The 21,698-nt window shown below is 42.1% G+C and overlaps 1 protein-coding gene across 1 annotated transcript in view; it reads left to right on the top strand.

Annotated features, from left to right (window-relative positions):
* vwa10.2 (von Willebrand factor A domain containing 10, tandem duplicate 2) overlaps positions 1-21,198 on the top strand; it is a 34,752-nt gene extending 13,554 nt beyond the window's left edge. The window contains exons 7-16 of the mRNA XM_077246580.1: positions 13,696-13,865; positions 14,565-14,677; positions 14,905-15,021; positions 15,138-15,347; positions 15,738-15,870; positions 17,454-17,609; positions 17,837-17,923; positions 19,648-19,919; positions 20,069-20,362; positions 20,566-21,198. Coding sequence (XP_077102695.1) covers positions 13,696-13,865; positions 14,565-14,677; positions 14,905-15,021; positions 15,138-15,347; positions 15,738-15,870; positions 17,454-17,609; positions 17,837-17,923; positions 19,648-19,919; positions 20,069-20,362; positions 20,566-21,006 — 1,993 coding nt within the window. The 3' untranslated portion in view covers positions 21,007-21,198. The remainder of the gene's footprint in view (positions 1-13,695; positions 13,866-14,564; positions 14,678-14,904; positions 15,022-15,137; positions 15,348-15,737; positions 15,871-17,453; positions 17,610-17,836; positions 17,924-19,647; positions 19,920-20,068; positions 20,363-20,565) is intronic.
* The last annotated feature ends 500 nt before the right edge of the window (positions 21,199-21,698 follow it).

Genomic DNA, 21,698 nt, shown 5'->3' with positions numbered 1-21,698 from the left:
GATGAAGCCTTCCACCTGTGATCTGGATCCTTTTCCCTCAGGCTTTAATAAAAAGTCATTCCTCTGCAATAAGTCCAATGATCACCAAAATCATCAATCAGTCTCTCCAATCTGGCCAAGTCCCTAAGTCTCTGAAAACTGCGGTCATTAAGCCAATACTCAAAAAGCCCTGCCTTGACCCCGAAGTACCTGCAAACTACCGCCCCATCTCCAACATCCCTTTCCTGTCAAAGGTGCTGGAAAAGGTAGTTTCTGCTCAGCTCCACAATCATCTCATAACAAACAGTCTTTATGAGAAGTTCCAGTCTGGTTTTCGCTCTGGCCACAGTACGGAAACTGCCTTGGTCAGGGTCACCAATGACCTGCTGATGACGGCTGATGCTGGCTCTCCATCACTTCTCATCCTTCTCGATCTCACCGCAGCATTTGACACCGTGGACCACCATTTTCTTCTACACCGCCTTCACTCCTCCATTGGACTCTCTGATACTGCTCTGGCCTGGTTTACATCATATCTCACGGACAGAACTGAGTATGTATCCCTGGGTGCTGCTAAATCGGACACACACTCTGTCACTTGTGGTGTCGCTCAAGGATCTGTCCTTGGCCCCACCCTTTTCACGCTGTACATGCTCCCCCTTGGTCATGTCATCAGCCGGCATGGAATATCTTTCCATTGCTACGCTGATGACACCCAAACTTACATCAAGACAAATCCAAAACCCTCTGCAGCCCCTTCCACACTTTCCACCTGCCTGGAGGAGATAAAGACGTGGATGGCGGCTAACTTCCTGCAACTCAACAGCTTAAAAACGGAAGCCATTCTTGTTGGCACTCCACACCAGACCCGGTCATCCACCATCACCAGCATCATCTTCTCTGGTCATGACATCCACCTCTCTTCCTCAGTCACAAACCTTGGTGTTAGAGTGGACCCTCACTTGACCTTTGAGGCCCACATTATACATCTTTGTAAAACATCTTTCTTTCATATTAGGAACATTGCAAAACTTCGCCCAATGCTCACTTTCCCTGATGCCGAAAAACTGGTCCATGCCTTTGTTTCCTCCAGGCTGGACTATTGCAATGCACTCCTTATCGGGATCCCAATCAAGAACATCAAGCAGCTGCAGTACATCCAGAACTGTGCGGCTAGGATCCTGATGGGCGTGCGGAAGTACCACCACATTACACCCATCCTCAAATCGCTCCATTGGCTTCCTGTCCAGTACAGGATTGAATTCAAAGTTTCCCTTTTGTCCCATCAGTGCCTCCATGGCACTGCCCCCCTATATCTCAAACAACTCATCACTCCCCTTTCCTCATCACGCCATCTTCGCTCTGGACAGGCCAACCTCCTCCAGCCTTTGAGGACAAGGCTTCGTACTATGGGTGACCGTGCCTTCTGTTCAGTTGCACCCAGTCTGTGGAATGCGCTCCCTATCCATCTAAGGGCCCCACAGACTGTGGACTCTTTTAAAAAAGGCCTTAAAACCCATCTTTTTAGAAAAGCCTTTTAGGGCTAAAAGTGTTATTTTAATGTTTCTGTTTTTATTCTATTTTGTATTTGTAGCACTTTGAGGTCATTGAATTGATGTAAAGTGCGTTATAAATAAAATGTATTATTATTATTATTAAGTATATTTTTAGATGGCAGAGAGGGAAAGTTTGAAAACTGCTTACGAATAAAGTTCCGTACCTGAAAGTATCTAAATGTATGTGAATTGGGTAGATCGAATCTTTCTTGGAGTTGCGTAAAGGATGCAAAATTGTTGTCTATGTATAGTTGATCAATTGTAGATAGGCCATTTTCCCTCCAGATATTAAAAGCCCCATCCATCATAGAGGGTGGAAGTAATATATTACAAAAAACAGGCGCTGTAGAACAAGGGTCCTAAAGGGCCAACGCAAACGTAATTGAGACCAAATCCTTTTTTTTTTACTAAAGTAGTATGCTTATAGGGGATTGGTACACATAATAAAGATGTCAAAGTTGCTGGAGTACAAGAGGCAGATTCCAACAGATTCCAAAGAATATCTATCCCGAATAAATCCGGTTTGGTCATGTGAGATTATTTGACCCATAGAGTTTTCCAGTTTTGCTAAGATCTTATAGTCACAATTTAACAAAGAGATGGGACGATATGAACCACATTCAAGTGGATTCTTGTCTTTCTTTAAAAGCAGAGAAATAGTCGCTTGGTAGAGACCCGCAGGCAAATAACCATTCTGAAGACTTTCTGAAAAAAACTAAAGTAAAATTGGGCTTAATAATTTACAGAATACTTTATAAAATTCGGACGGAAATCCATCAGGCCCTGGGGCCTTACCAGATTTCATGGATGCTATGGATTCTTCAATTTCCTCCACCTGAATGTCCTTCTCCAAGGAGTCATAGGACAGTTTATTAATAGTGGTGAATTCAATTCCATTAAAGAAAGTGTTCATTGTGAAAGCATCTGGTGGGGATTCTGAGGAGTATAAGTCAATATAAAACTTTTTGAATTCAGAATTTATTTCTTTATAGTTTGCTGTGATGGCTCCTGATTGTAATTTAAGTTGGGGAATCATACATCACTTCAGTCTCACGAATCTGCCGAGCAAACAACTTCCCTGTTCTATCACTTTGCTCATTAATCCTATCTTGAGCACGCAGAATCAGTTTTTCAGCCTCTTCGGTTGATAATATATCGTATTCTGCCTGTAATAACTGACGCTCTTCAAAAGCCCAGGGGAGGGATCAGAAGAATACTGGCTATCAATACGCGCTATAGAGTGGGATATTTCTATTAGTTTTTCTTTCCTTTCTTTATTATTATGGGATGAATAAGAAATTATTAGACCACGCAAATATCATTTCAGGCTTTCCCAAATGGTTGAGTATGGCATGCCTGGTGTGGTATTGACATCCATAAAACTCAATTATTAGAAGAAACAAGTTCAATAAAATCCATGTCAGATAGGAGACCCGAATTAAGACGCTATGGACAGTATTTAGGGGGCTGGTGTGGAATCCTAAGCTCTATTATAATAGGTGCATGATCAGAAATTATGATACTTTGGTAAGAACAGTCCTGTAAATATGGAGGAAGTTTATGGTCCAGAAAGAAATAATCAATACGAGAATACGTCTGGTGAACATGAGAAAAAAATGAATACTTCCTATCATAGGGATGTAAGTGACGGAATGCATCACATGTACCGTACTTTTGCATGAAAGTGAGGTTAACTGATGCACATTTTGATAGAGCTATGATTTTTTTGTAAGATCTCTGAAGACCTGGAGACATAATGCAATTAAAGTCCCCAGCCAAAATAAGTGGGTGTGAGTGAATATTAGGAATACAAGACAGAAAAGAAGAAATAAACGTAGGATCGTCATAATTGGGTGCATAAAAATTTGCAAGAGTCAAGGGGGTAGAGAAAAGTGATACAATAATATAATATTATTGTTTCATGATACAATAATATATCTCCCTTTCTGATCTACAATAGTGTCAGAAACTATAAATGGGACAGATTTATGCGCTAAAATTGCACAGCCTCTAGATTTAGAATGGAATATTGAATGGAAAACCTACCCTACCCAATCCCTTTTAATCTAAAGTGGTCAGCAGAACGGAGTGCGTTTCTTGCAAAAAAACAAAGTCTGCCTTTAAGCTCTTCAGATGGTTTAAGACTCGGTTGCGTTTAAAAGGGTTATTAACAGCCTTACAATTCCAGCTAACATATCTCAAAGAATTTGCCATCCTAAAGTGTTTAATGATTTTAGAATATTCCGGGAGAAAATGAAAACAAACGAAATCCAACTAACAAAATACGACAAAAAAACAAAAAAAACAGAGACCTAAAATAGACAGTAACACATCCGTGTATAAAAGACACCCAAAAATGAACACCATGAAGAATAAATGAACTTAAAGATGAGCTCAGCTTTGAAACCGCAACACCACCCATCCCTCCATCCCCACCCCTACTCCCCTTTCCCACTCCCACCCTATGAACAAAGCTAACACTACCCTTGATGGAGTGTACGCCTCCCTGGGTTGACACCCAACAATACGCCCGAGTCACTTTAACACGAAACTCGAACATGACTCTGCAAACCACTAAATCATGTTACAACCACATTTATGGTTATGACAGAAACAAGAAACTGAAATTTTAAATATTGTTATAATAGGCTAATGAGCGAAAAATAGCCTCAGCACCTATTTTATTTTTAACTATGCGATAACTCTTGAGAAGAATAATTAACTTAAACTCAGAATGACACAGCTGGTAATATAACAATAACAGAAATAATAACATGGTATTTTTTCAGCAAACATTAGGCCATAAGCTTTGAAAGTCAGGCAGCTACTTCAACCAGCTGACCCTTCTATTACCTCAGCCAAACCTCTTGTCTTATGTGGTCACAATGTGCCTTTTCACATAGTTCATCGCTTCAGCTGGGGTATCAAACTTGTGCTCAGTACCTTCATACGTGATTCGAAAGCCAGTTAGACCTCTCAGTCCATATTTCACATTCGATCTGGACTTCAGCACTCATTTCACGTCGTAATACGCTGCCCTCTTTTTGGCGATCTCAGGGAGGAAATCAGGGAAAATATAGACAGAACTGCTTTTGAATTTGATCTGTTTGGATTGAATGGCCATCCACAGAATGTCTTCCTTGACATCAAATCGGTGAAAGCATATGACAAATGCCCGCAGTCTCTGACCCTCCGCGGGTCGCGCTGCCAACGTATGATGGGCTCGGGCAAGAAGCGGGGGTTCATGGAGGCTGAATATTTCTTGCAGTGCTTCTGAGATAAATTTTGTCGGCTGTGTACCTTCCATACCCTTGGGAATAAACACAAGAGGCAAAATGCTTCGACGGGAGCGGCATTCCAAATCTGTGCACTTAGCCTGAAGAGCGGTAATCTCGTTCCGTAAGGAGGTCACGGTGGGCTCAAGTGCCTGCAGACTAGTCGTCCACTCTGACATAGCATTTTCCAGACTAGTTAGTCTATCCTCGTGCGCTTTCACTTCTGAAGTTACCGCCGTTAGTGAATTATGTACTTCTTCTCTCATGGATGATATATCTTTCCGAAATTCCGCTGCATGCGCGTCAAACGTTTGGTAAATTCCAGCTTCTAAAGACTTAATCGCTGACATTATTGTAGCACCCTCCGTTATGCTAGTTTCATCTTTTGCTTACTCTGCTGATCCGTTAGAGCTCGCCGAATCAGTCTTTTTCTGCCGCGGAGCTTTTGACATTGAGGCGCAAAGCTAAGAAATATCGCACAAAACAATTTAACAGCTGTGATGCGTAAGTTGAGTGGGTTATAACTTATATAGAAAGTAAATATAACAATTAGTTTGCAGAGCTTCCGATACTACGACCTCACATGTCAGACGTTAAACCGGAAGTCCTAATTAATATCGTTTTAATACATAAAAAATATTTTTATTTCTAGAAAATATTCACAATGTAACAAACTTTGTTGGATCCTGTTATGATGTACTAATTCTGGATGTACTGGCGCTCGTTGTATATGTGTATGAAATGTATTTTTCCCCTCGGGGCTTGCCGTAGATAGGCATTGGTCATGCACACTTGGTACTAGAGGGTCGCGGGGTTTTTGTTTTGTGAGAAGTAGTGATCTGAGGAGATATATAATAAAGTGGAGAAGTGTTCAAACTGCTATCGTTTATTATTTTCTTATTTCTGAGTGTTAGGCGAACCCTGTATGGACGCTCGGTCACATTGGTGGCAGCGGTGTTGTTTTGATTTATTTGCGTTTACGTGGTCCAGTGTTACGACGGGTGTTTAACTAGTTTGTTTACAGTGGAAAGTTTTTAGCTGAGTAAGCACGCGCAGGTTCAACGTCGACGCGGCCATCATGTGGTGTAAAGGCGATGATGATTTCTATTCGAGACGGGACCGCGACAATATCAACAGACTCGTGAAAATTGAGCTACCCCTGCCGTTCTCTGGTGACAAGAAGCAGAGCTTTCTGTGCTGGGCGAGGCAGTTCGAGGTCGCCGTCAGAGCACTCACAGAGGGGGATGGCCCTGCGTTGGTTAATTATGAGCCAGTGAGGATTCTGCCGACACGTTTAAGCAATGCAGCATTTCTTCTGTGGGACAGCCTTCCTAAAACTGTTCAGGCTGACTATACAGCTGTAAAGGAAAGACTTAAGGAGGCTTTCGGGCAGAGGCAGTTTATGGATCGCTTCAGAGCCAGTTTATCAGCCCGCCTTCGTGCTCCACGGGAAAGTTTGGAGGTGTATGCGGCGGAGATGAGCAGGTTATGCCTAGTTCACACTACATGATTTTAAAACGTCGGGCTGAACTGTGGGATTCACACTACATGACTTGCTCTCTGTGAAATCAGGAGTGTTCAAGTTGTTGAGCTGTTCACACCACACGACACAACGTGATTGATCCGCAACAGGAGGTAACGCACTACACGAGTTGACAACAACTCTGTCACCCAACGATTCTATCTTGTCTACAAAACACGTTTTGTCACGAAAAATCACGCGAACCGGAAATGAGGCGAAACCGCACGCGCGCCGAAGAAGAATACAAACACGGCCGCGAATGTGTACGTCAGACAGAAACTAGTGCTGCAAACTGTTTGCGCGATGATTTGCTCTGAAAAAAAACGCAAAAAAAGAAAAAATAAGAGAGTATGGTCGAGTGGATCCGCATACGCAAACAGCAGGGATTGTCTGTGCTACAGAGAGAGTTGGAGGTGAGTACAGCATGTTTATATCGGAGATGTAGCTGCATGTTTATGTTTGGCTGACGGCAAAAATCGTGTATTTACCCGCGTATTTACCCGGTGACCTCAACCCATGCCTTGCTCTGATTGGCTGTTGTTCATGACATCAATGAGATTGAGTCGTGCGACAGCTCTGGATATCTAGCATGCTAGATATTTTTCTAGGCCGGCGACGCGTCTTTGTTGGCTCTTTCATACTAACAGATTGGCGAGCGTTCATCGCCAGCTAATCCCCCGCCATTTGCACGCGATAACACCCTGACCTGTCGACACCCTTCAATCTGCGAAGACCGGGGCTAGGGCTGTGTCTCGCAGGGGACTGAGCAGATGGTTCACAACGGACTGACAAAAGCTCGGATTTTGAATCCTACTGGACAGGACATTTCATTGAAACAGGGTATGCACCTGGGTGAGTTTTACACAGTTGATGACTCAGATGTTCAGCTGTTTCATGCTCTGGTTGACGTAGCTGCAGCAACCTTTTCCAGGGTTGTGCCTCCTGTGTCGCTGGATGAGTCACCTTTTTCTGAATCTGAGAGAGCTGCGATTTCAGCATTGCTGTTGGAATACAATGACATTTTTAGCTCCTCCAAACGGAATTCCAGTAGGTGTACAATAGTAAAACATCGCATCAGAACTGGTGAGCAGACGCCTATCAAACAGCGTGCATATCGTGCATCCCCTGAAATACGTGCTGAGATAGAGAAACAAGTGGCTGGCCTGTTAGAAGATGGCGTCATTGAGGAGAGCTGTAGTCCCTGTATCACCCGTCACCATTTGTTCTGGTGAAAAAGAAGTGTGGCACATGGCGTTTTTGTGTAGACTACAGGCGAGTAAATAGTTCGACTATTAAAGACTCTCATCCTCTACCCCGTGTGGATGACACACTGGATGCGTTATCGGGCGCAGTGTGGTTCAGCACGCTAGATTTCTCTAATGGTTACTGGCAGGTGGAAGTTACTGAAGAGGACAGAGAAAAGACGGCCTTTACCACAGGACAGGGCCTCTATCAGTGGCGGTCCATGCCAATGGGCCTATCTAACGCCCCCGCCACATTTCAACGCTTAATGGAGCTTGTCCTCAGAGGGCTCCCGATGCACATCTGCATGGTATATCTCGATGAGATTTTAATTTATAACAAAACTTTTGAAGAACACCTGTCTAGCGTGAAAGAGGTGTTTTCAAGAATACAATCTGCTGGTTTGAGACTAAATCCAGGCAAATGTCACCTTGCCAGAGATCACGTGGTCTTTCTTGGCCATGTCGTTTCTCGAAAAGGTCTTCATCCTGATCCAAAGAACACAGAGAAAGTCTTGAACTGGCCAATTCCCTGTTCTCCTTCTGAGGTGAGAGCCTTTGTGGGACTGTGTTCCTATTACAGACGATTCGTCAAGGATTTTTCTAAACTTGCTGCTCCACTGAACCATCTCGTCGGGAAAAATGTGCCCTTTGTGTGGAATGCTGAGTGAGACAAATCGTTTAACCTTTTGAAAAGTGTGTTGTCATGCGGTCCTGTAGTCGTATTGCCTGACTTCAGTGTGCCTTTTAAAATCTACACTGATGCATCCAACCTGGCCGTCGGTGCAGTTCTTGCCCAGGACAGAGATGGACTCGAACATGTGGTCGGATACGCCAGCCGGGCATTGAATTCCACACAAAGGCGTTGGTTCACCTTTGATCGTGAGTTGTGGGCTATCGTGTGGGCAGTAAGGGAATTCAAGCATTACATTGGACTTGCCTCATTTACCATTATCACAGACCATCGACCACTCTTGGCGCTTCGGCGTATGTCCATTGATGATGATCCAACAGGAAGAAGAGAGAGGTGGATTCTGGAGCTCGATCCATTGAATTGGGTCATTGTACACAAAGATGGGAAAAAAACCTCAGAATGCGGACGCGCTTTCTCGCCGCCCTGAGACACCTGGCCCTAGCGAGGCAGAGGCCAGTGTTAAAGAGGTACTGGAAGTGAATGTGGTGAGTTGTAGTCAAACAGATAACATTCCATGTTCCTCTGAAGTCACTGATTCGGCAGGAGATGCGACTGCTGTCAACTCACATGACAATTCAGACTGCATGTCTTCCATGAATGTTTTGTCACACAGCTTATCGAACATTAGGTCAATGCAGCATGATGACCCTGATATTAAGACTGTGTTGAGCTGGGTGATGCAATTCCAAAGACCATCCAGGAGAAAACTACAAGAATCTTCTCAGTGCTTACGGAAGCTTTGGACTGAATTCAACCGTCTTTCTATAATTGATGGACTGATGGCCGCTCAGTTTTTTGTCCCCTCACAAGTGGCCCTGTAGTCCAAATGGTTGTACCCTCTACTCTAATATCGGATATTCTTTTGCAGCTGCATGGAGCCCCAGCTTCTGCCCATTTCTCTTCGGAGCGTGTGTGGGAGGGGCGAGACAATTTTGTTACTGTCCTTCTATGTACAGGGACATCAAAGCATGGTGTGAGCAGTGCAAGGCATGTCAGACACGGCGCGGCCCGGTTCCAGCATTCAGTACGGCCATTTGAAAGAGTGGCTATGGACATCTTAGAGCTGCCAAAGACTTCGAAAGGAAACCGGTATGTGCTGGTTGTCGAGGACTACTTCACCAAATTTGTCAACCTGTATGCTTTGCTTAATCAGTCAGCACAGACAGTAGCACTTTGTCTGTTTGAGGACTATGTTCTGATTCATGGTGTTCCAGAGTCTTTGCATTCAGATCAGGGTCGTCAGTTTGAGTCGGAGGTGGTTCAGAATCTCTGTCATCTGCTGGGCATTAAAAAGACACGCACCACTGCCTACCATCCGCAGTCGGACGGTATGGTTGAACGATTTAATCGGACCCTGATTGATCAACTGGCTAAGACTCTTTTGACTTATGGAGGGGAATGGGACGATTATGTGAAGCATGTGGCTTTTGCTTACAACACAACGACTCGCTCCAGTACTCGTTTCACACCTTACTTCTTGACCCACGGTCGGGAAGCACGAGTCCCTGCTGATTTACTGTTACCCACCCATGCTCTTGTCTCTCAGATGTCAGCATCACATGCTGAGTTTGTTTCCAAATTGCTGTCAAACCTGAACTCTGCCTTTAGCAGTGCACTGATGCACGGTGAGGCAGCTCACGACCGTCAAAAACTGTACCATGATGTTGGATTGCGTCACCAGCCCTATGATGTAGGTGCCATGGTGTGGCTCCACAACCCAGTGGAGAGCCGCATGAAACTGGCACCCCATTGGAAGGGACCGTATAAAGTAGTGCAAGTCATGGATTCATGTGGGGAACAGGGACTGACTTACCAGATTGTAGATCCTTTTGACTCTGGTGAGACGGCGCCGGTTGTGCATTACAATAGGGCAGTGGCGCAGATAGGATTTTTTAACTGGGGGGGACCAAGCTGTCAGCAAATGATTTAAACTAAATTCGTTATTTTGCGTAATTTGGGCTTTAATAAGTGGTCAAGTAGTTACTTTGCGTAATTTGGGCTAATGATTTGCACTAAAAGCCATTGGGGGATTCTTATTTGAAATCATGGATAAACAACAATGAACAAAGGTAAACAAATGCCTACCTGATCACCACTAGCAATGCATGATCATACTATTATTTGACTAGTATTTCAATCACCCACCAAAACTTCATGTCTTCAGCAAAGTATGTTTTGTGGCTGCCCTCCTGCAGATCCTCACTTGCCTGACTAGGGCAGAGGTCTTCAATCCTGCTCCTGGAGGGCCACTGTCCTGCAGAGTTTAGTTCCAACCCTAATCAAACACACCTGAAACACACAGCTCATCAAGCTCTTCAGGATCGCTTGAATATACAAAGGCAGGTGTGCTGAAGCAGGTTGGAACTAAACTGTGGCCCTCCAGGAGCAGGATTGAAGACCTCTGGACTAGGGCCTGCCTTACTGTCATCAGAAATCGCCTGCAGGCCAGGAGGACATCATTTTAAATCTTATAATTTCAGTTAACCCTCTATACCTCTATAGAATTTCACAACAATGTGAAATACAACATATTCCTGAGAATTAATGGCTAAAACTACTATTTCAAAAATGTCTAAGAATAACTCAATTTTAAATTTAAGTGTTAATTACAAGTTTGTTGCAATTTATAGATTAGAAATATCTTTCAAATGATGTATGACAAATTAAGAAATGTTTTTCATAGCCCATAATTTAAGAATCTATATCCTCCGTTGCTCCAGTCCATACAATAGAGAAAACATGATTTCCTGCTATAAGAGGATCTCAAAAGTTTATGTAGGCCTTTATTTGTTGTTTGCATAAACCTTGCACCACACAAATTTACTTATTATGATTATTTTTATAGTGGCTTACACGACAGTGAACATACCTCAGTCAATTTATACAGTACAATGGGTTAAATGATAAGATAAAACATTATTTCCTGACGACGATAAATTGTTTGATTTATCCAACCATTCTTTTTGTGTTCATTCATTATTTGTCTCTGTCCACTCACCTAAATGCATAGTTATGGTCTCCACATTTTGCTGTGTTTACTAAGTGCAAAAGCCTTCTTGCCATTATTGTCAGACTAGCTATTCCCCTTAACAAATCTAATCTGCCACATCTGGGAAAGTCAACAGGCATAGGATACTTACATTGTTTGTTTTTGAAAAAATGAGGTGATTGTTTTTTGTCTCTTCATTGCCTTTATGTGGCATTTATACAGTCGATTTTTTTCAGTTCAGAAAATCACCGACTCAGCTCAGTCATAGATTGTATATGATCACTATGGTTACCGGCCCGCCCCTACAGGCACGATTGAGGCAGCTACCAGCTCCTCATAGGACCCCGGCGACGTCACTCAGGAGTCGTAGCACACACACAGAAGAGAGAGTGTAAACGTCGGTGGCATGATGGCATCGTGTGTTTATTGACAACAGAACAGCGTGTTGTGAGAACGTGGGTACAAACAAAGTAATGGTGACCGGTGTAGATTATTATTGTGTGTCAGTCCGCGTCTGCCCCGACCCGATTCTGAAGCAGCGGCGGGCCGGGACACTACTTTGGCTAATGTACTTGGCGAAAACACTGGTTAATCCTCTGTTTTACCGATTTTTGTCGCCTTTCGTAGGGATAGTGAGGGCGGGGGACGGATCGGGTCACTATGAATCTGGGGGGGTCATGTCCCCCCCGTCCCTAGTGCCATCTGCGCCCCTGCAATAGGGTGCGGCCTTACACATTGCCTGTTTCTCTTGGGTCATAGAACCAGACATTGTCCAATGTTCCGGACTCACAGCCTGAGTCTCTTTCCCTGGAGTCAGGAGTTTATGGTGGAAAGGATTGCGTTGCTCCCCAGAAATATCTGAGTGCTTTGTCTGATTCACCATGTTCAGTTATAGGGTCTGAACGGATCATGAGTAGGACTGGGAGAGTTCATAGACTTCCGGGCCATTTGAAGGATTTTGTTTTGTATTGATATAACTGTATACCTATGTGTATGGGAGTGTGCAAGTTAGAATTTGTTCTATTGTAGAGCCTGTTGCAACTGTCGGAAAAAAAAAGATAACGATTGTGTTCTATAGGCTTGTTGCAGTAACAATAATGTTCTATGTACTCTGTTCTGTGTTCCATTGTACACGGCTGTTTATTGTTTATGACGGTTGATGTTGTTATTCTGAAATATAAACGGGGATGTTTATTTTGTGAGGAGGGGACGTATGTAACAGACTTTGTTGGATCCTGTTATGATGTACTAACTCTGGATGTACTGGCGCTCGTTGTATATGTGTATGAAATGTATTTTTCCCCTCGGGGCTTGCCGTAGATAGGCATTGGTCATGCGCACTTGGTACTAGAGGGTCGCGGGGTTTTTGTTTTCTGAGAAGTAGTGATCTGAGGAGATGGATAATAAAGTGGAGAAGTGTTCAAACTGCTATCGTTTATTGTTTTCTTATTTCTGAGTTTTCTGAAACATCATTAAAATTACACTGTAATAATGTCACTCTTTACATTATCGTCTTCTGGCCTTGGCACTGGGCAGGACGGCGCAATGTAACGTTGCAACAAGTCAAGACCATTCATCACATAGTTATAACGTTAGGCATCTAAAGATATATATGCCCTCAGTTTGTCTTTACGCTCGGTTTCTCTATCAGGTAGGTGTAGAAGGAAGGCCACTCAACCGAGGTAACATTAACGTTAATCCTGTCAGATCGTCCATCCTTTGACTGGGCGTGTATGGGTCAGCTAATCTGGTTCCATCCGTTAAAATTTATTTTTTTAAATTACCTTTTGCAAAGAACAATCGCGGTCCTGGACAGTGAGTGACCTTGCACATTTAGATAACATCAGATTTTCTCCCATCATTGTTAAAAAACAAGGTAACAAAACTTGCAAACTAGCGTTAGTGAAGCGGGCCAGAGGGATCTTTCTGCCTCCACCTAAGCTCCGCCCACATAAAAACGTCATCATGTTGATCATCACCACTGCCCCCTTTAGATACTGTTGCTATGTCCGACAAGCCATAGATTAAATACATAAGAAGGAATGTTGTTTAACCTTGGAAAGACGTCAGTACACACCGTTTTTCAAGTTCAAATCCTTCAACGTTAATCTACTAACTCTCCTGACTGCTTTGTCAGACAAAAATGGCGGATTCGGCGGATTATGATTGGTCAGGTAGCCTGTCAATCAAACTCCCTGCAAAGGGTCGGTTACAACATTCAATTCATAAATACGATCTTTCCAACATGACTTGAACTAAGCATAGCAACTGAATTATTATATAGGATGCAGTATTGTGAATTTATTTGGGGACTGTCCGGAAAAATGTGGGGAAAATGCCATTTCTGCTGATTCTGTAGTTACACAAAGTTCTTTAGTTATAGCGCCCCTAGAGTCTGTTTATACTGCCAGTCTTATTTGTTTTTTTTCTTTCTCTCAGATTGATGGGCCTCAGTCAGACCTCAGTCCTGGCTTTTGTGATTGACACCACGGGCAGTATGTCTGATGACATTGAAGAAGCCAAGAGAGTGTCCTTCAGTATCATAGACAGCAGGAGAGGAACATCAGAGGAACCTTCAGAATATATTCTAGTCCCATTTAATGATCCAGGTAGTCATATTGTGTATTTAGATGTATATATTATCCAGTCCCCCCCCCCCAAACAAAGGGCAAAAAAGCAAAGGAGGCAGTGCCTCAAAACAGTGAATTTGAATGACAAAATAGTCAATCAACAGTAAAAAAAATAAGAAATATGAGATTTAATATTCTATCGACTACTAATTTTTATGATAGCTTATATGCACTCACTGTCCCAATGTGACACAGTGATGACACTCATTGTGGCGTGGTAATGCTGTGATTGGCTGATCACGCGGTCAACATGAATGCCTTCCCATTATGCGTGTGCGCAAATGAACCTGAATGCATCAAACATTTATTGAGGCATTTGCAGCAAGTGAAAATGGATGGAATAATTAGTAAACTATTCACCTATTCGGACAATCACTTATGTTCATGTTCAAATCTAACTTGAACTTGCAATGACTTGAACATGAAATGATCTGTGAGTGATTTGCTTTTTATAGAATACCGGTATATTAAAAGTATATGTCTGCCATCATCAATACAAGTGTGATGTTTACAGAGGATCTGAATGATAGCTGAATAATAGTTAGTGAAAGTAAATTATGTAAAGATATATTAATATTTCTGTTAGATTATTATTATTAAATGTGTACATTATTCAATTTAATTTATGTAAAACATTATCGTTGCTGTAGTGTTCTGGTATGTGTTTGTGTCATACAGATTTTGGACCTTTGACAAGAACTGCAGATGCAGATATTTTCAAAGCGAAAATAAATTCCCTCAGAGCATCTGGTGGAGGAGACCTTCCAGAGATGTGCCTGTCAGGACTGCTGGTGCGTGTGTGTGTGTGTGTGTTTACATGCATGTCTTTTGGAGAGCTTTGTAAACATTGATTTAAACTAAGAAAAACACTCCTATTCACACTGAAACAGTATATCAGATTATATTACTGATATAATTATTTTGAATATCACAGCTGGGTATGAGATAGATGGAATGAGAAATTATAACAATCTCGAGGTCCACTTATCTTGTTTTTTTCTCTCTCATTGTTCTCTAGTTGGCACTAGCAGGTGCTTCTCCATCTTCAGACATTTTTGTTTTCACAGATGCTTCAGCAAAGGACTTTGAATTAAAAAGCACCATTCAGGCCATGATAGAACGCACCAAGTCAACAGTGAGTGCCTGCAGATCACTTTAACGTCATTGCTGCTAATTTAATGTGTTGTTGAATTGTAACTGAAATTTTTCTGCATTTCAATCTGCTCTCTGCAATTTCTCTCTGCCCTCCAGGTCACTTTCATGTTGACTGACGCCTTCTCATTCCGTAGAAGACGGGATGTCTCACAATCTCAACAGTTTAGTTCAAGATCGATTCCTCGGTTAGACATACAGCTGTACAGAGACCTGGCTCAAATTTCAGGTGGACAGACCATAGAGGTCCCAAGGGCTACACTTTCTCAGGCCACTGCAGTCATTACGGATGCATCTACCTCAACCATTGTATGTTCTGACAATGACTAATGTATAATATATATTAGGGATGCACTGATACCGATACCAGTATCGGTATCAGTATTGGAATAGAGAATTGTGATATTTCACTGGTATCTAAACATTTGAACCACTGACTCAATCCTTAGCACTGAGCTTTGCTGGAACAGCAATATTTGAACAGCTCTGATTCATATTCTTTTGGTTTGTCAACCCAAAATATAAAAAAATATAAAAATGCGGTGAAAATACAGTTATCTCAAGTACCAAAGATGAAAGTATAGGTATCCGACTCAGACTCAGTATCGGAAAATGTGTGATTTTAAATTTTTCAATTTGGTGGTTGGAATTTTGCTGTGAAACACTGCAACATTGAAAACATCTCTGTGTTTCTTGAAGGTGACTGTTCTTCAGGTTGTGAGAAGTCCAGCCATTGCAGAAAACTTTTATTTTGTATTGGATCCATCTCTGTCCAATGTGACTGTGTATGTCACCGGAGACTCTCCAGTCTTTACTCTCTACAGCCCTACAGGTGAGCCAACGCACCTCGGACATTGTGTGTTGATGATATGAGGGATTTATTTTCTCCAATACAAAAATCCGGATGCCATAATCATTGTTAAAGGGTCACTCCACCCATTTGCATTAAAATTTCCATTGTTAGAAATCCAGTCATACTATTGAATGGTCGTGCAACACTCTTTCATTTTCCCCTGAGACGAGAAAAATCCTCTATTTACCTTTTTCACTTCCTCCTACAATGACGCAAAAATCGTCATTTTACGTCATTGTAGAAGGAAGTGTAAAAGGGGGGGATTTCTGTGAAGACTACAAGCACTAGTTCCCACCCTTTCAAACCCGCCCATAGGGGGTTGGACCTAATGCGCTAACAGACCTATCAGATCAGTGCCAGTGCGTTTGATTTCACCGGGAGAAACTTTTTGAAAATATGGACGAAGGTACTGAATTCACAGGCGGATGCATTATGGAGGATCTGGATTTTGACGAAGTTATGGTAGAAACGGATGTTCGTGGCTACCTTTATGAGCCACAGTATAGCGACGAGCAGCTGAGCTCTATGGAGGAACCGGAGGCGGCTGAAGCTGCTGTCACCACAGCCGATGCAGACGATCTGCCTGCCGCGGACGAGGAGCCCGCAATGGCTCGAGCTGGGGCAGATTGGTGGTGCCTGTGCTCTCACTGTGCGCCAATGGACACAGAACAAGAGTCTGTCTGCTCCCGAGATTTCCAGCGGTGATACGGAATAGGAGGATGACACGGACGTGTGTGTTGTTGCTCACCCGAGTTTCGCACCCCATATGGATGGCGGCGTCCTGGAGACCTACTTTAGAATACCTACGGTCAACTGGCAACGTCAGCCAAAGCCTACAGGGTCAAATAGTCGTCTTTTTGTAAAGTAAGTTTATTTTCATTTTGTTAACACGCTAACGTGGCAGGTTCATTGCACAAATATCTTGCAGTTAAGCTAGCTACTGTAGTGGGAGTGGTCTGCTGAGCTGAGCATTGCAATGCACTATGGGGATTGTTGTCTAAAATCCACAAGCACTAAAAAGTCATTTTCTGCCTTTTATCGGCCAAGAAGCTCCCAAATTCGGCCAAGAAGGCCCCATGACTGCCCCCTGGGGGCTAGCTAGCTACTGTAGTGATACTATAATACTATGATGATGGCCTAATGGTAACAGAGTTGGACTGGTGACCCAAAGGTTGCTGGTTCGATTCCAGTACCGACAGGAATATGACTGAGGTGTTCTTGAGCAAGGCACCTAACCCCCAATCGCTCAACGGGCGCCACTCAAGGCTGCCTGCTGCTTCGGGTGTGTGTATCCACGTTTGCAGTGTGTGTGTGTGTTCACTACTCACTACTCTGCTCCTAATGTGTGTGCACTTACTTGGATGGGTTAAATGCAGAGGTCAAATTCCAAGTATGGGTTACCATACTTGGCCATCACGTGTCACTTTCACTTTTCACTTTCAAATTAGAAATTTATGATACTATTCTACTACATATATGACCCACTTTCAATACATATTCATGTCTCCACCGGTGGAATGACCCTTTAAAAATAACTAAGCTATGCTTCTCCTGCCTTTCAGGTGTGTCTCAGTCAGATTCGGTGGCAGATGGTCCTCTGGGTAGCATCCTGACTGTTGGGAATTTAAGGAGAATAAATCTAAACTCTGACAACCAGACAGGGATGGAATGGAAGATCAGCATTAACTCTGCAAGCTTCTACAGCCTTAAAGTCACTGGTAAGTGGTTTTAATCTGCCAGATATGTAAACCATTGAGATTCAAAAAAAATTCAAATGTATTATTATTATTATAATTACATTTGTTTAACTAACTTGAATTTAGTTGAAATGGTTTTGAAAAGAAAAGCAGTCAAATGTTTTCATTTGGAAGATGCAATAATGCTATTAATGCAATAGTGCTATTGCAGTAAGTGCTACTTCACTATATTTGAATTGTGACTACAGGTCAGAGCTCTGTGAACTTTCTCTTTAACTTTGTGGAGCAGTCAGAAGGAGGTGACCTCACACCGAAAGCCAATCGTCCATTCATCGGTATGATATCATCTTTTTTTAGACCATATGCCAATATCCCCCCCCAACACAAACAGAAAGCGAAATTCTGGAAGCCTTTTTTTTTGACTGATGCTTATAGAATGGTTAATACATCCTGATGTTAGTGCCATATGTTGAGCAATATAGATCCAATCTAATGGGGGAAGCATCACCCCAGCTTGAGCAAGCAAGGACACATTGCAACAAGCGTGTTGCTGTAGCAAATTTAACAGTGCACGGGATCTATTGGGGGAAGCTTACACCCCTAGCGGCACAGCATGTTGCAATAATCAGATAGAATAAAGAACAAGCATTTTTACAATGCAACCAGATAAGCCTAAAACAATACTTGATTACTACAGCACGTTGCTTAAGACAGTATGCACAATAATACTAGAAGCCTAAGTAACAAGCATATATTCAATAACATTTGCTCTAGCAACCACCAGAACAGTACTGAGAGCAAGTTGCTGAAAGGACAGCATATTACTGATACCTGATAAGGTTAGCACAGCATGTGACAATGCGATATAAGCCTAAAACACAGCCATGTTCCAAATAACGACTGGGCTAAATAACCTTAAAACAACCATATTTCCAATAGCAACAAACAGCGTGTAGAGCAAGCAGTTTTCAATAGCAACTAGATACACTTTAGACCAAGCAGTGTTTTTAGAGCAAGCATATTTCCAATACACTATAGCTTTAAGAATTCCCGTGTTTCCAAGAACTAGACAGACCAAGCGTGTCTGATACCTGACAGAATAAACGCTGAACTGACTCAACTGAATAGTGACTGTTTACTATGTCTTTTTAGAGCTGTACCACAGCAGAAATTATTTCCGTTTGCACCATGAATTGTTATTTCCCAACTATCACTGCAAGCTGCTTGAATCTGTGCTGCATAGCACAGCATGTGCAACGCGAGCAGTTGCCGATGACAACAAGTAACGCACATAGCCAATATGATTGCATAAGCCTAGCAAGACCATTTTAATGAAAACGACTAGATAAGCCCAAGCAACACGGATAACATTAGCAACAAGCATGTTGCCAATACCATGATGATAGCTTTTAGCAATGAGCATTAAAAAAGGAACTTATAGTTTAGCTTCATGAAGACTTTCAGAGATGAATGGAGAGTGAATCAAATCGAGTGCTTTGTAAATAATGCAGCAATGTGAGCAGCAATGCAGACTGAAGTCACTTCCAAATCAGGCAGCTTATGATCAATGCGGCCAATCTCGTGTTCATGAACTTCAATTAATCTGAGGTGAAATCCTTGTGGGGAACAAATTCCTCCCGCTGAATTCCCGATTGCACTATTCCTTGTGAGATGATGCGGTTTCCCTGCCAAATTTCACCATTTGATAATACCGAGGAGCTTATATGTATACAGTGATAGGTGTCGTATTCGTATAGGTAGACATTGATCAGCTGTGAGTAAGCTGATGCGAGCTTGACTAATGTGACCTGCCAGAACTGACACTACGTTTGATTTGTGCTGTTTAACATTTTGTTTGAATTTTTTTTTCAGGATTATTTTATGAATAGAGAGTTCATTATAAAAAAATTTGTCCTGTCTTTGCTGAATAAAAGTATAACTTTTTTTTAATCTTTCTGACCCCAAACTTTTGAACAGGAGTGTATAAACATGAACAACAATTTTTTTTTTTAGTGTAGTCAATGTGAATGAAAAATGTTTTTCTTTGCTTGCTGATCAGGTCGGAATGCTACTTTGTTTGTCTCTGTGACCGGAGGAGTTTCAGTCACAGTGACTGACGTGCTTCTAGTTGAAGCTTCAGGATCTGATGTTGTTAATGGAACCATCAAAGCAGTGGGAGCGACAGACTTCCTGGTGAACGTAGACAGGATCCCAGAGGGGGCATTTGTGGTCCAACTTAAAGGACTATTGAATGACTCAACTCGATCTTTGGCTAGTCAATTCCAGAGACAGTCACCCACACAGCTAAAAGGCTCTAGAGTTACCATCACGGTGAGCTTATGGGGATAGTTCAGTAAAAAAAACAATGACACATGATTTTTGTATAAGTTTAGTATGAGCAGCACAGAATATTCAATGAAATATATGCAAAATACTACATTGACAATATTTCTAACCATATTAACAATTTCACTTCTCAGGCCCAACCAAATAGTACCATAGAGCCTGGAATTCCTTTCGATCTCAACTTTACACTGGTCAATAATACTACAGCTAGCAACTACGCTATCCGAGCCCGGACTGACCGCGGCTTCACCGTGTCTTTCCCCAGTTCTCTGAGCATGGGGACAGAGGGCCGTGCTCAGGGAACTGTAACACTGACTGCACCCTCCAACACAAAGTCAGGGTCGGATGTCACACTCACTATTGAAGCAGAAGATCCAGAGTCCAGTGACTCGAATTACGTGGCACTGCGGTTCAGTGTCATGCCTAAGGTAGCTGTTATGAAAGCGGCTAGAGTAGACATTATTTATAATTACCATCAGTTTGACTTTTGTTGCATTTTCATTGTACTGTAACCGATCTACATTGAATAGAATAGCTTTCTTCGTGACTCATTGTTTTGGGTGCAAACAGTATTAGCATTTGATCCCTTCACTGACTCTGATTAACCTCAATTTTTTCTTTTTTTTGGCAGGTGACTGATATTTCTAGCCCTGTCTGTCAGGTAGTGAGCATCAAAGCTGACTGTCCTGTGGAATGCAGCACGGCATCATGGGAACTCTCCGCCAACTTGACGGACAGGAATGGTACAGGCATATCCAGTGTGTCTATCAGCCGTGGGAACGGCTCTCTCAGCTTAAGCATTGTGATAAGTGAGGATGGCGCAAATGTGACTGTGGCGTCCTACAATGCTTCCTGTTGTACTCAGGAAGTAGAGCTGGTAGTTGTGGACATGGTGGGAAATGTGGGCACATGTTTCACTTCTATAAAGAGTCCCTCTTTAACTGCAACCACAGTTGAGCCCTCAACAATCACTAATAAGCCTTCGACAATCACCACACCCAATAGAGGCTACTTTGTGTCTTTCTCAATGTCTGTTTTGCTCTGCAACTTAATTGTTTTTTTATGTGAATAGGAGCAACTTTAGTTGAGTTGAAAGTTCAGCTATATAATGAGATAAGAATATCATGCCTCTTAAGTACATTTACATTAATCAGTGTCTAAATCATGTGAAAATGCTTAGGTGGTGGATAAAATGGTTTTTTATTATCTTTTTCTAATTCCTTTTTTGTGTGCAATAATCATTAAAATTATTACAGAGAACAAAGAGTTGTCTCTTTTTACTTAAAAAAAATATTGTATTCAATTTCTTTTTAATATGATATAGTACGATTATATAATATGAAGTTATTAAGAAGTTATTATTCAGAAATAATTGATATAAAAAAGGGAGAGCTCAGCTGTGACCTGTACTTATTAGGTTTGAAGTGTTAGACTGAGTTCAGTTACATCCTGTCTGATACTCCTAAATAAATACTTTTAGTCAAGTCAAGTCATCCTCATTTATATAGCGCTTTTAACAATGTAGATTGTTTCAAAGCAGCTTTACAGAGATAAACATATAATTTAAGGTAACAGAGATTGGTTTGGTTTTATAGTGGCTCTTGAAAAATGTTTTTTCCAACTAAAGTTAGTTTTAATTGATTCACTTCCGTCTAAATGATCATTTGTTATTAAATTAGGGGCCGCTAAGACGACACCGTTCTCTCTAAACAGACTTTAAACGTGAACCTGTGATAGACGCTGATGGCGTTCACATGCGCATTA

The sequence above is a fragment of the Siphateles boraxobius genome, unplaced genomic scaffold, assembly GCF_051911475.1.
Source record: "Siphateles boraxobius isolate OS27281-9 unplaced genomic scaffold, OSU_SipBor_1 29, whole genome shotgun sequence".
Taxonomy (NCBI): Eukaryota; Metazoa; Chordata; class Actinopteri; order Cypriniformes; family Leuciscidae; genus Siphateles; species Siphateles boraxobius.
The sequence above is the reverse complement of the archived record's forward strand: the minus strand, read 5'-3'. Positions and strand labels throughout refer to the sequence as shown.